Raw genomic sequence first — 15,000 nt, 5'->3', positions numbered from 1 at the left:
TCAACAACTAATAAGTATGACTGCAGCTCTGCCCCAATACTGACTTTTTTTTTTATTCTTTTTACAAATCCGCGCTCAATTAAAGTTACTAATGATTGTTTACTGACGTCACACAAACAAGCGCAAGTGTGACTGCAGTTCTGCCGCCAATGTTGGCCCACTCGGTGCAAAGTTTGGCGGCAGGGGGCCAAAATATGCCAGAAACTGTGCCGGTGACGACACGGCCTTAAAATCGTCTCGACTCTACAAAAGATGGAGGTCAGGTTATTAACCACTAAAGAAACGAAGGAAGAAAGACAGCAGGTGTGAATAGGTAAAAAAAAAAAAAAAAAAAAAAAAAAAAAGGAAGGAGAATAAGAAGGAAAACGAAGAAATGGAGAAGAAAAAAGACATAGGAGCATAATAGCAAGAAGAGAAAAATTAATGAACTGAATTTTTTACCACGAACTGGCGTGACAAAAGGTAGGGTCACCGGCAGCCAAAATATTTAAGACAGTATTTTTCGAAGTAATTTTTTTTCAAGAAAAAAGAAAACTAAAGTACAAATAGCTTAAACTTTTCCCACAAACTGGCGTGACAAAACCTAAGGTCACTGACTAAAAAAAAAAAAAAAGTATTTTCTAAATTAATGGATGAAGAAAAATAATAACTACAAAACCAATGGCCTCGATTTATTCCCACAAACTGGCGTGACAAAAACTATGGTCACTAACTCACCGCCCCCACCAAAAAAAAAAAAAAAAAAAAAAAAAAAAAAAAACGACATTATTTTCCTAAATAATTTATGGAAGAATAAGAAAAATAAACAGAATAACATGGCTATATAACAAATGGTCTGAATATATTACCATAAACTGGGGTGACAAAAACTATGGTAATCGACTACAAAAGAGGACAGTATTTTCTGATTGATTTGAAAATGTCGTTACAAAAACTATGGTCACTGACTATGAAAAAAAAAATGATTTATAGACGAATAATATTAACAAAAGCGCCCAGCTATAAAACAAACGTCAGTGGGTATTGGCTCAAATACCCCCTTCAGTGCCATCTGACAAGTAGGGCAATGATGGAGATGTCAGTAGTACCCAGCGCCCAGGAGGTCAAGTTCCTCAAACGAAGACGCCTGAGAGATGCCAATGGATTGGGGCATCTGGCATACGTCCTGTTGTCTGATTGGCCGGTAATACCCTTCAAGCTTCGCTGGAGACTAAATAGCTGGGTTGAATAAGGTATGATAAAGGGTTATGCGGGATTCTGTAACACCCGGAAGGCGACCTCTTCTCACAATTACCCAGCGGGACATCAAACATCGTCATCCTGGGTTAACGAAGTTATGAGCGTTCCTTTTGTAATTCTCTCCTAACTTCCGTGTTCCCCGATCATTAAACCTTCTGTATTCTTGCCTAAACAATTAAGACCTACGGATTGCCCAGCCATCTAAGGTATGAGAATTTGAAGATGACGTCCATAGATACTTTTTAAAACACGTCTTAATTCGCAAGTGACGTAACCCTCTTCACCTAAGAATAAATTTCCATCATTCGCGCCATTAGCGAGCTTCGGAGAGAGAGAGAGAGAGAGAGAGAGAGAGAGAGAGAGAGAGCATAAGCTTTTAAATTTACCTTGTGAATGGAATCTTTTATATGAATACGTTTTTTATGTATTCTTTCTTTTTGTAAGAAAACGAGGAATACATAAATTATAAAGAATTTATAATGTACAAGAGGCCTCAAAAACATCCAATTACGTAGAACAGCAGGAATTTGAAAGGAAGAAATATTAACGGGAGTCAATTTCCCATTCTCCCTCATGCAAGACGATACAGTTGAAACGCGTCTGTTTTCCCTATCTAGTATCACCCTATTTACTCTTCGCTATCTATTATCACCCTATTTACTACATAAAAAAAAAAAAAAGACATTTGCCCTCTTTTCTTGCCCTAAAGATATGCCAGACAGGTGCAACCGAGCGGTACTGGGGATGACAACATCCGTCTAGGACGACATCTGTCTCACAATTGGCTTATTCGCCGTTATTTACCACGCGCCGTCGAGTACTACGTATTTAGCGGGAAGAAAAATTCGCGACGGAGGAGTGGAGTGTTATCAGAGACTTCCGGAGTAAACACTCCCTCTCACTTCTTCCACGCTCTCTCTCTCTCTCTCTCACTCACTCCATCGCGAAAAATGTTCTCACTCTCGTGATTGAGACGATGCCCAACTCCCCCCCTCCTCCCCCGCCCCCGCCCTACAACATTTTTGGCAACTTTTCTGTAAACGTTTTCTTCCCCGATCTCGTACGTCGTGGCAGCGGTGTGACGTATAGGTTTGTCTTTCTCTCACCGACATGGTGTGTGCTCGCATGCTCAGGTGTATGTGTCTATGTATGTATGTACATATGTATGTACGTATGCATGCGATGAGTGTATGTCTGTACACGTGAGCGCCAATTTGAAAGTACGTTTTCAATTTTGTAAATTCGTTCAATTCGCTGCCGTTAATGTTATTATGAATGAACTTACGAAGGAGAGATTAGTCTCATATCACCCGATATCGTACTGCAAAGCTACCTCTCTCTCTTCACGTTTCTTTTTGACGTTGCGGGGTTAGTATTCTTGGCATCGCCATATGAAAATAGCCAGGGATGAAGAAGATAAAAAGGAAGAATCAAGAGGCACAAACCGACCGAGAAACTGAAACTGGCAAGTTGATAAATAACGCGTGATTTTGAAATGGATTCGCTGACGCACAAATAACAAATGACGTTACGGGCCGTGCGCAGGCGTTGTTGTTATTTAGACGTTATTGTTATTCAGACATTATGAACGGCTTATACACCGAAGTCTCATTACAACATCGCTTAGACTTATAAACCGTCCAAATGATTGTTATCCTTGCATGGCGAATTTGGCAGAGGGTTAATTTGGTTGTCCGTGAATGATTTAGACCATAAAATCGAATGTCATAAGTGTTATTACTTTTAAATCTTAACTATTATCTGTTTAGTTTTAATTGTAAGGAATTATTTTCTATCGTTATATATTTTTTCACAAGTTCACGATTCCTATTTATCATTTTTTTGGTAATCAAAATTCATGAATATTTTCTATTAACTGTCAATTTCAAGATGAATGTGGAGGTACTTTAATTCCAATATACTGACAGACAGACGGACCAGACGACTCTCTCTCTCTCTCTCTCTCTCTCTCTCTCTCTCCTAAGAAAGACTCTCTCTCTCTCTCTCTCTCTCTCTTCTCTCTCTACACGGCAGGCACCAAGGCCTGAAGAAATAAATACGACGAAAGAAGATAATTACGTAAAGTAAACAACCGGTACATCTAACCAAACAGGTGGAAAACAGAAGCTGGTACAGAAATTCCAAAGCTATAATTATATTTTTTTCTTGTAGGTGGTAATACCATCATCCATGTACTCCTTACGTGTTACTTAAGTCTTGTTTGATGTTATTTAATTGTTTTATAAAAGTAAAGTATCAGAAGATAAAATAAAAACATTTTAAGGGAAAAACTCGAATAAATATTTACAAAAAAATCAGGTTGGGTTAAAAAATAAATAAATAAATAAATGCTTTAAACAATTACAGCGAAAATAACAAATCAATATTCATAATAATGGCAATAATTGCGAAGAAATCATAATACATAATGGCTGCAATACAATAAAATAATAACGCCATGCAAAGGAAATCACTACCCACTACAGATGATCAATGCAGACGTTATCTGCGTTGATGCACCTTGTCGCCACCCTTGTTAAATAATGCTAATACTGGTCCTGTCAGGTTTTTAATAATGGTTCCAGGCATGCTGTTTAATGTTTTTTTTTTTTTTTTTTTTTTTTTTTTTTTAAGTGTCAAGGGGAAAATGGAAGAAGATCGCAAAGATTATAGGCCAAATAAAAGTCTTTTCTTCCACTTTCCAAACGACATAGAACGACTTACGAGGATTTGGAAAGACTTCGTTTGGCTCTGGAATGTAAAGTCACGAAGATTAAAAGCCAAAAAAAAAAAAAAAAAAAAAAAGTTCTTGACTCCAAACACACCTTCCAAAACGATCGTCAGGAGAAAGCCCGTCACCTTTTATGGGGTGACTCTTGCGAAAACTATTGTTTATTTTATTAAATGGGACTAACTAGATGCACTCCATCACACCTAGGTTAGACGTGACCTAACCAACTACCTTCGAACTACTCAACTACGTTTTTAACTACTCTCGTTTTCAAAATGATCTACAGGAAAGCACACGTTTTCTATTTTGTTTTTCTTTTATTATTTTAAGTAGGCTGGTCAGTAGACGATGGAAGGTTAGATACGGACGAGGTTAGGTCAACTATTAGTTTCTAATCAAAGGCCTTGTTTGCAACCAACGCTACGGTCACCTGACCTGACCCCGAGGTCATGTCAAAAAAGGACGTAGGATTTTTTTTTATGTGTTTCTGAATGATAAATCTTTTTAGTTGTCAAAACACAAGCAGGGTGGCAGACCCTGAGCTCAATCCAAACAGGTAGGGATTTTTTGTTTTTTGAGGGATTACTATTGCGGGTATTCAGGGGTTTTTGATGGGAAGGGGAGGGGGGTGGGGGGATTCTCAAACGCATCTGCTTCACTACGGTCACTCACCCTCCGGACTCACGAACAACTCCAGGTCCTCCTTGATTCTTTTGGCAATTTCCCCGCCCCCCTCGATGGTGGGCGTCAGCGGCTCCGAGGCGCCCTGGGGAACGCCGAAGGCCGCGTCCAGTCTTAGCGTTATATCCTCCTTTTTCTTTTCCTCCTCCTCCTCCTCCTCCTCCCCCCCATTCTTCCTCTTCTTCTTCTTCTTCTTCTTCGTCTCATCGTCTTGCCCTCCTTCGTCATCCTCCTCGTCGTCGGTGTCTCCGAAATGCAGGTTCTTCTCCTTCTTGCGGTCCTTCACCCGCTGCAGGAACTCCTGGACGACCAGCTCCCTCTGCGTCGGGGGCGTCGTCTCCCGGACTCGCTCTCGCTTCGGGCGGCTTACCTTGATGATCTTCCTCTCCCTGCGGTCGAACCGCGTCTCCATCGCCTTCCAGTACTCCTTGATCAGCATCTGGCGGTACTTCTCCTTCTCGCTGACGGGCGGGTCGATCAGTTTCTTCGGCTCCCCGCACGGAATCGGCTTGAAGTAACTCAGGAATCGTTCCTCGGCCTCCAGCATGGCCCTCGTCGGAGGTATGCGGAGCTTTCCCGCGTCCTTCTTCTTCTTCTCCTCCTCATCTTCCTCTTCTTCTTTCTTCGCGTGCTTGGCCTTCGGCGCCCCTCTGAAGTACGACAGGTATCGCTTCTCGGCCTCGAGTTGGAACTCGTCCGGTTCGGTGTTGATTTCGACGGCGCTCTGGGGTCTCGATCGCCTCGCCGCGGGACCCGGACTGAAGTAAGACAGGTACCGTTTCTCGGCCTCCAACTGCTGGGCATCGGGCTCCGATGGAGAAGGGGGCTCGTAGTGGGACGTCGGGCGAGGGCGTTTCAGAAGGGGCGTGAAGTACGACAGGTATCGCCGCTCGGCCTCGAGTTGCTCCGCGTCGGGTTCGGGCGTGTGCTGTTTCTCGACAGGTGGTGGGCGTGGCGGGCCCGGCTGGAAGTACTTCAGGTAACGCCGCTCGGCCTCGAGTTGTTCCTGGTCGGGTTCCGGAGTGCGTTCGGGGTGGGAGGAGGAGGAGGAGGAACGCGCCGTCGCTGGCCCCGCGTTGAAGTAAGACAGGTACCTCCTCTGCGCCTCCACCTGGGCGGCGTCCGGCTCAGGTGTTTTCTCCCCCTCGGGGCGTGACCTTGGTCTCGGGGGTCCCGGAAGAAAGTAGGCTTCGTAACGACGCTGCGCAGCTAACTGTTGCTCGTCAGGTTCGGAGGACACTCTCTCGTCATCGCCGTAGGTCAAGCAGCCCCTCGGGGGGCCGACGAAGTAGTTATTGTAGCGTCTTTGGGCTTCTATCTGCTGCAGCGACAATTCCGTCTGCTCGTCGGGATTGACTGGAGGCCGACGGCGGCCGTAAGGAGGTTCCTGAAAATACGACAGGTACCGACGCTCGGCCCACACCTGCTCCGGGTCACGCTCGTCGAGGGGGGTGCGGGGGCGGGGAGGTGGGGAAGGGGAGGACGGGGGCGTCTTCCTCGGCTCTTCTCTTTGCTTACCTGCGTCAGGAGGAACCTCACTACTTTCGTGACAGCCGTTCACGTCACCAGAACCGCCTCCAGCGTCACTGCTCACCTGAGGCGATGCCTTGAGCTCCATAGTCGACGGCAGCTGACTCAATAATTTATTGGTTCGGTCGAGTCGCGCGAAAAACAGCCACTCGGCCAACCCCTGCGCCTGCAACCTCTGCGAGGAAAAGGGCCCGACGTGGCTGACGGGACGAGAGGTCGGGGCGGAGTGACTGTAGGAGGAGGAGGAGGGCGACCGCCCCCTGCCCTTTCGCCTCGAGACTTGATGGGTGACAGGGGACTGCTCGGGGGATTTCTGCTGAAGGCAATGATCGTCCGTAGAAGTAGCAGCAGCAGCAGCAGAAGAAGAAGGGTCGAGTTGGTGGTCGTTTGAGAACACAGCAGGAGGCGTGTACTGAAGGCACCAGGTGACAGGCCTCCTTGGCTGCTGTTGCTGCTGCTTGGTGCGGTACGACAGTTCTAGGTCTGTCTTAGAACCAGACTGGGCATGGGGCTCCTGGCACAGGTACAGAGACTCTGCCGTGGCGGTGCCACGCACAGCACTGACAGTGCCCGGCGCCGGTAACCTGGCATTAGGGGGGTATTTATGGGGCGGTGGGGGAGGAGGCGGTGGGGGTGGAGGAGGGGGAGGGGAAGGGGACGGTGACGGTGGTGATGCTGATGTAGGAAGGGCCTTTGGCAAACTAGATATGGCACAGTTATCTCGTAGGGGAGCGTTGTTATGGGAGGCCAAGTTGGATGTTATTATTTCACAGGGTATTACTGCAACGTGCGAGGGGCAGGGCATTTCCTGATCAACACAATGATCGTTATCATTGTTTCCTTGCGGCTGATGATGATACTGACGTATTTCTCTAATCAGAGAGGCGTCAGCTTCGCTAATACTACGGTCACTCGGCAAAGGCATATCAAAATCTCGAGACATGTGTTTATCTTTAGGCCTATCGTCGTCTTCGTCTGGAAAACTGTGAGTTTTGGGAGGGCTTAGTGACATGGGCTCGTCAAATGCGGATTCAGCTGGTGGAGGGGGAATGGGTGGGGGTTCAGGTGAGGTTTCTGACTTTGTTGCTGATGATGTTATTGCAGCTGAAGCAGCCTCTGGAAGGGTTAGTGCCACACTTGTCTTACCGTTGCAACTTGAAGACTTCTCTGGAGGACGGGGGGTTATTTCATGCAATTCTGCGGCAGTATCCGTCGGCTGAGCAAAGGGCTTCCACATACTCTGCAGCGTCTTTGGGTTGCCAACGGCTGCTCTGATCATTTCAGTCAGTTCTGGGAGTTCTGGGTCGTCGATCATCTGCTTGAGGGTCTGTTCCAGAGAAATCTCGGTCGTTTTCTTATTTCCAGCATCACTGCTTATCAGAATTTCGGAATCAGTTGCATAGCCCCTGTCATCATTAGAAGGTACTTTGGCTTTTGATTTAGCAGCGCCATGTCTGTGCTTCCCATTGTTGCGCCTTGACCCGGGGTCACTCAGGTACCCGTCATCAGCACCATCACCTGTCAACCTTTTCATCACGGGTTTTGGTACGGGAGGTTTTCCTCTGGGGATTCTATGGACTGGACCAAAGGAGGGGTAAACATTGGCTCGGATTTTGGATGTAGTAACATTTTCTTCTGGTGCATTAGCTTTGATGGTATTTCTATTTTTGTCTTGTATGAGCCCAGGGTTCTCTGTTTTCTGCAAATCAGCAGCAGGGGGTTCTGTTACTGAGACTTCTTGAGAGTTCTGGTTGTCTTCTGCTTTCTCTGCTACCCTGGCAGGTGGCAGGGGCATCTCCTCAGGGATGGGTGCCAGATCATCTGTGGATACTGAAGATGACGATCGCCTATCTAACCTTCCATTCCTCTCTGATTTGTAAGCATTAACAAAAGAAAGAGATTGATTTTGTTTAACTGGGTTAAGTGAAAAATCAGGCAGGCTACTAGGCTGAACGGGAGAGCCTGGAGGTACAGGGATTTGCGAAGCGTCAGGCTTAGTGGATTGATTAACAGCTAAGGATTCGCTAGGCTTCAAAGGATTATTAGTAGGATTAGAAGCCAACCTACCGTTATCCCACGAGAGATCTTTGTCCCATCGAGGAGGAGTTTCTGTGGTTTTCTTCAGTTTAGGACTTGAAACTTCAGCTTCCGCTAATACAGTCTTCAGCTCATCTACGACTCGTAGGGGCATTTTCTCCTGGAACTGTCGAGGAGGAGCTTCGGGCGCTTCCTTCTGTCTCTGCTGTTGCATTACCGATTGTTGCTGCAACTCTTGGATCAGTACTTTTTGCTGTTTGTGCAGCTCCTGTAGGTGAGGGTCCCTTGGTGGAGGGACTGGTCGTGCTTCTGATGATGATGATGATGGTGATCCAAACAGCCATTTACTACAATCGTACCTGACTGCAGGGTTTTCATCCAACTCTGATTCTGTTTCGAGATCTGTTTCATATTCAGTGTCAGTTTGAGATGCTGCTTCATACATGCGAACATTTCTGGTTGGATCTGTTTGTATTGCGATGGTGTTACTTGTCTTGGCTTCTTTCACTGATGAAGACCGAACAGGAACTTCTGGTTCTGTTTGTGTCACAATTTCTTTTGTTTTCTTTACTTTCTCTTCTTTAGGTGTTGCCGATCGGGGTCTTTCAAGAGATTTCAGCAATTTTGATGGCTTTACACCTTCGTCAACCTCTCCTGAAAAGTTGAACATTTCCGCAGTCAATGCTGCGAGTTCATCAATGCTATTTATTTTGTCCTTCTCAAATCCAGGGCTCTTGCAAGCTTCCCGTGGAGAACTCAATTTATTATCTTCATCTACAGAACCAGGTTCTTGCGGCAAATTGACTTCAACCTTCACATCTCTTACAACAGGGACTACATACTCATCACTAGCTATTTTTGATTCTAGTTCAGCAAGTGTTTTCTTATCTTCCTGTGCTATCATTTCTTGAAAAGGATTAACATTGTCATATACCGACTGGAAGTTTTCTTCCTCTTGTACTGGAAAAGTAGGAGTAGTGCTCTTAAGACTAGCTGGTGCAGTTGGATCACTTGGTGTAAGTAAAGATGTTTGATCTTCTTGTACAGATTCTTGAATAATAGGCAAACTCCTGGGCGGAGACATTGTCATTGCAGACATCTCAGATGGGGCTACTGATACTGATGCAACAGACGTTACAGGTAGTGGGGCCACTAATGTCTCACTGTCAGTGATGTTGTCTGTGGCAGGAGATGAATGACTTTCCTCAGCAGGAGGAACTTCAGAATCTTCAGCTGTAACCTGGCAGGGGGGAGATGTATCTTCATCAGAGAGTTTCTTGGCATCATTTTCTTGAGAGAGTTTCTTTGCATCATTTCCTTGAGAAGCTTCTTTTTTGTCATGCAACAGTGCAGTTGTTTGGGCTTGAGTTGCTATTTCATCAGAGACCGTGGCTTTCGAAGGTGCCACAGATATGTCTATTTTCTTCTCTGTGAGCTGACTCTGTTCAATTACAATTACAGTATTTGGTACATCTTTCGGCAAGTCTAAAACTTCTTCATAAGGAGGAAGGGGTGGAGGAGATTCCTCCTTCGCAGGAGACTGAATTTTGAATATCTCACACTTAACTTCACTTGATTCAGGTTTGTCTACCTCAACTACATTAGTTGATTTTATTATGGTAGTCTGTACTATTTTAATTTCTTTTTCTTCGACTATCTTTGTTAAGTCCTCTGGCTTTGTTTCTTTTAAGTCTCTGTTCTCCTCTGCTTTTAGTTCCACTACCTTTGATGATTCGTCGGGTTTTGCTTCTGTTTTTCCTTCGCCTGACTTTGGTTCATCTGTCTTTGTCAATTCACCTAACTTTGGTTCGGGAGACTTTAAAGGTTCATTTGTTTTTGTATCATTAATTTTTACTGACTCACTGGAAGTAGTTGATGCTGTATTGTCCGAGCACTCAGCAGAGAGCTCCTCGACTGTTATTGGAATAAGCTTTTTCTTTCTTCTTGGAGGTTTAGCTCTTTCTGGAAGTCTAGGTAGAAGGTTTTCATTTCTGTTATTTATAGCCTCAACAGAAGTGGGTAAGGTGATTATGATGTCACTCTCTAACTCTTGTGTCGTTTCTTCCATTTCTCTTACAACAATAGTTTCCTGCTCCTGTGCTTCGCATGTGACTAGTTGCGGACCTGAAATCCTGTGTGTGTCTTTAGTTATCTCCTTTAAGATTATGGGCTTATTGGGGTCACTTTTAAGGTCTTTGGAACTTGAAGAATTATTTGAGCCTTTTATCTGCTGGTCGTTGTCGAGATCGAAGCGAACCTCTTTCTTCAATTCTTGAGAAGAACTGAGGGATCGATTGCTTCCTTTGAGGCTTGACTGACTTTCCCCATGGGATACTTTTTTACAGGAGGAATTACTGGAAGCAGCAATGTCCTTTCTGGCACCCTCTGCATCTTCACTCTCGCTCTCGGACGTTGTGATCAAATCTGATTTCCTATGTTTCCTTTCTTTGTATTTCTTCCTCAGGTATTTTGGAGAACCTTTCTTTAAGAAATCAGCAATATTGAAACCTTTCTTGGAATCCTCTCCTTTAGACACATCCGGTGTGTGTGGTCTGCTCGGTGGCTTGCTAGATTTAGAATCTGGTGTGTCAGGCCTTAAAGACTGCGGTGTCTGAGATCTACTCGTCTGGGGAGTTTCTGGTCGACTTGATTCTTCTCTGGCATCTTCCTTCGGAGTAGTAGGTCTTTCGCTGGAAGTACCATCTTTAGTCTTGAGCTTCTTCCTTATTTTGATCATCTCTAGAATCCTCTCCTTCACTTTCTCAAACTTTCCGGCCGCAGAAGAAGGTCTAGGAGCTTCGTCTGCAGCTTCTGCCTCAACATGGGATGCGATCTCTGGTTTCTCAACAATCTCTATGTCAGGAATTTCGATGTCCTCTTCAGGTACATCATCAACGCCTTCAACATCAACTTTAATGTCAAGCAAAAGCTGGCGCAGGAAGGCCTCGTCGATATCGTCGGGAATATGAGTGCTCTCTAATGTGTCCAGAAAGTCATTCAGGTCACTCTCCTGGTAACTTCTGCGTAGTCTCTCAAGCTCCTTGAAAACTCGCTCATCATTGTATGATTCTCTTGATATATATGGCTGCAGTTCTTTGCTCTTTGACCACCAGCGTCGCTTGATATCGACTTTCGGTGGCTGAATGCCTGCTGATGGTGGCAGAGGAGGTTTGTCGTCAGAGATTATATTATCAGGACCCTGTTGGTCAGATTTATCCTCGCCATTTATATTAGCAGTTTCAGCAAATACTTGGGCTACTGACTTTTCATTAGAATCTATTTCTGTGCATGTAACATCGTATGAGCCATTCTGACAGTGTACAGTGTCAGTTTGTCCTTTTTCGCCTGTAGCATGCTGAGAAAGGGGACTGAAAGGGGATTTTGCATGACTGGATTTTGTACTGCCACTCCCCTCAGCAAGGTGCTCAGAGTGTTTAGTTGTTTCAACAGTTTTCTTCTCCGTAAAATATATCTTGATGGTATCTTGAGACTGAGTTGGCATTGCGCTCTCTTCCTCTGGATATTGTCTCTTTTGCAGAAGATTTTGAGCAGCCTGCTCAATGCTCTCTAGCTCATCAATTGCATCTTTGATGCTCGTTTGTCTTTTACGTTCCAGCTGTGGTGTTCCTTTTGGTGTACCATTTGGGTCTTTGGAAGTTTGAGCCTTTGCTGGGGAAGGTTTCACTTCATCCTGAGTTTCATCTAAACATGAGAGTCGTGAGTTGATAGATGAAAGCTCAGACATGTCTTTTGCCACAGTATCATCAGAGTTCGCAGTTGTCGTGGAGGCCACAGTTGCGGTGGAGGCCATCGACATCCTCCATCCTTCAGATGATCGAGGGGAAGAGGGAAGGGATCCTGAAACATCCCCTCTGGAAGGATCTCCTCCCGATGCACTTGAATAGTACTGACCCATTTTGGAATCCAGCTTCTTTCTGGGTGGTGAACCTATGGAGTCGTCGTCTTCCTCTTCGCTCTCTTGAATTGTTGGATATTCACTGGCTCTTTTCACTGCAATGTTTGGTATGATGATATGCAATTCCTCTTCTTCCTCTTCGTCTTCTTGTCCTGAGTCCTCCTCTTCGTCTTCTTCTTCTTCTTCCTCGTATCCTTCTTGCTCTGTGAGTAAGTGTTCTACCTCTAGCTCTGGGTACTGCCTCTCAGCTTTCTCTAGTTCCTCTTCGAAGTTCACGAAAAACGAGTCCTCGTTTTCCAAAGCGGAGGGATTCTCTTCGGCTCGACTTCGCTTGAGCGTATCGCTGTCACCGTTTTCGTTCGGAAATTCTATCACAGCGCCCGTAGCTAGGTCGTACTCCACGTAAGGTCCTGTGGGCTCTGCGAGCGACTCTCCTTCGTACTGAGCTAAATCAAACACCAGAGTGTCGGTCGAGGTATCTGTCTGTGAGCTGTGTTCCCCGTCGTCACTTTCATTTGAAAATCTAGACTGTCCAGAGGCTACTCTGAGAGACTGTTGCTGCTGTTGCCTGTAGTAAGGGTCATGCTGGTCTTCTATGTCATCAGTGTCGACGAGTTGGTGGTCTTCTTCAAAAGTCCGTAGGATTTCTGGGTCGGCTCCGTATGTTTCTAGGATGATGACTGTTGTGTCAGAATCGTCTGAAGTTACAGGAACGGGTGACGGAATCAGTGTACTACCTAACAGAGCACTATTGTGTTAGTCTTATATTAAAACTCAGAAGACATAAAAAAAACAAGCGTGAGACAGTGACTGCATAGACAGGAGCCAATGCAGGTCTTAAGAGTTTTGACATTAGTTCTAAGAATAGAAGAGCAATGCAAAAAAAAAAAAAAAATACACGAAAAAGTTTATACAATAAAATCATTTATTGCAAGATGCGGTAACCCTGAAAAAGAGTAATTTCACATTTAATAGAATGTCTTCTTAAGAAATTCAGAGGAGGAGGAGGAGTCTGAAAATTATTTAATGAAAGGGGCATCTTCGGTTAAGGCATAGACAACTTTTCAAGTAGTCTATGGGTTAAGGCCAGTCCAATACCCTTCATGCTGAAGGTCAGTAACCACAACTTCAACCCAACTCTATTATGACTTCATCTCATACCGTATTAATGAAGGAGGTTCATGCGGTTACTCATACCCAAATTATGGTTCCATGTTGTTATGTTCATACCATCAAAAAGCTTAGGACGGTCGTAGAATGATCTTATACGCGATTAAAATAAAAGAAGCGATGCATCGATTATACACGCAATTAATACATATAAGTATGTGTATCTATACTCCATATGTATCAGCTGTATAATGCATATACTTAGAAAGGAAAAAACCTCGTCAGTGCGAGAGTTGTATTAATATAATTAATTTCAATAAGGGTTGACTCACTCGTCACTTGTTGTCTTGTCCCCAAGTGATTGTGTAAGTTCACTACATGGCTTCAAAAACTTGAAAACAGGAAGCAGATGTATATTATGCATTTTGTTATAAAAATGGAGGACATGTATCACACTTTCACTCATTTTCCTATATGAAGAATACTGTGGAAAATGTGCAAGGAGTGAATATGTATCCTTTGAAAGAGAACTCGGATTGTGGCAGCTTCTGTATGTGATTTTGGACAGTGACAGACTCCAAAGGTGTTTCATGGACAACAGTGACCAACTCCAAGTCGTCTTCTGATTGTATGTTTATTGAGGTTATGTGTGCACCGAAGAGCATGGGAAATCTCCAAACGCTAAACCCTGAAGATGTGATGTGTTAAATACGCGAAAGAACTTGGCACTCTGTCGTTCGATGTTTAAACATTTTTATATTTCTTGCGGTTTCAGATAATAGTCAAATCACGTGTGCATTTGTATTTTTAGTGAGATTATATATGTGCATATATATATTATATATATTATATATATATAGATAGATATATATATATTATCTATATAATTATTAGTACTTGAATCATACTTTTTCATAGACATGTAGAATGTATGTATAACTTTTTATCCCGAAATTTTTTTGGCCCTAAATCCGTATACCTAAACACACCCATACTAATGAAACTCACACAAACACACGCCAATATATATATATATATATATATATATATATATATATATATATATATATATCTATATATATAATATATATATATATATATATAATATGAGATATAAAAGGTAAACATCCGGTACCGAGACTATTCACCAAAAAATTAAAAAAAAGTTAAACTATTACCTAATTATCCATCAGCACACATCTTGAAGTGTGTGCTCAAGATATTTCAGTAGAAGATTTACCAATCAAAACATCTGGTAATTGACGAATACAACTAACAACAAAATCATAAATCTCCTTTGGTTAAAATCAATAAAATGAACTACACAAGACTACTGGAATTTCTTAAATTGTTACTTCGACAGTCTAAGTTTGTGTACCATATGAAATAGATATGTTTAAAATTTTCTCAAAATTCCCTATAATTCCTTGACAGATTTTAATAGAGAAATCCTCTTCAAATATTCGAAGAAATATTGTGTTTTTATCGTGTATATATATTATTAAAAGTTTGCGATATTATTCTCTTGTAATCATTTGAAAAATTAACTTTGATAAAAATACTTTTCATTATTTACTGTGCATTGGTATACCATTTTTAATTAGATCAAAGCGTTTTAGGTAATATCTTTACGATAGCGATTTATTTATTTGAACGAAATCATTCATGAAATTAAGCGACTGAATAATTAAATGCTGAATTCTCATGAACATTGTAGAGCAAAACTTATAACGTATGCAGAATCTAGGTCGACATG

The 15,000-nt window shown here is 43.3% G+C and overlaps 1 protein-coding gene across 22 annotated transcripts in view; it reads right to left on the bottom strand.

The window, feature by feature from the left end:
• LOC135213567 (microtubule-associated protein futsch-like) overlaps nucleotides 1-15,000 on the bottom strand; it is a 699,290-nt gene that overhangs the window by 340,981 nt on the left and 343,309 nt on the right. For all 22 annotated transcript variants that reach the window (XR_010314169.1, XM_064247555.1, XM_064247553.1 and 19 more), the window contains one exon: nucleotides 8,249-12,832. Coding sequence is in view for 21 of the 22 variants with exons in the window: in XM_064247555.1 (XP_064103625.1) it covers nucleotides 8,249-12,832 (4,584 nt within the window). In the remaining variant the exon portion in view is untranslated. The remainder of the gene's footprint in view (nucleotides 1-8,248; nucleotides 12,833-15,000) is intronic.

Source organism: Macrobrachium nipponense, chromosome 43 (assembly GCF_015104395.2).
Source record: "Macrobrachium nipponense isolate FS-2020 chromosome 43, ASM1510439v2, whole genome shotgun sequence".
NCBI lineage: Eukaryota > Metazoa > Arthropoda > Malacostraca > Decapoda > Palaemonidae > Macrobrachium > Macrobrachium nipponense.
This window is presented reverse-complemented; position numbering and strand designations above follow the sequence as displayed.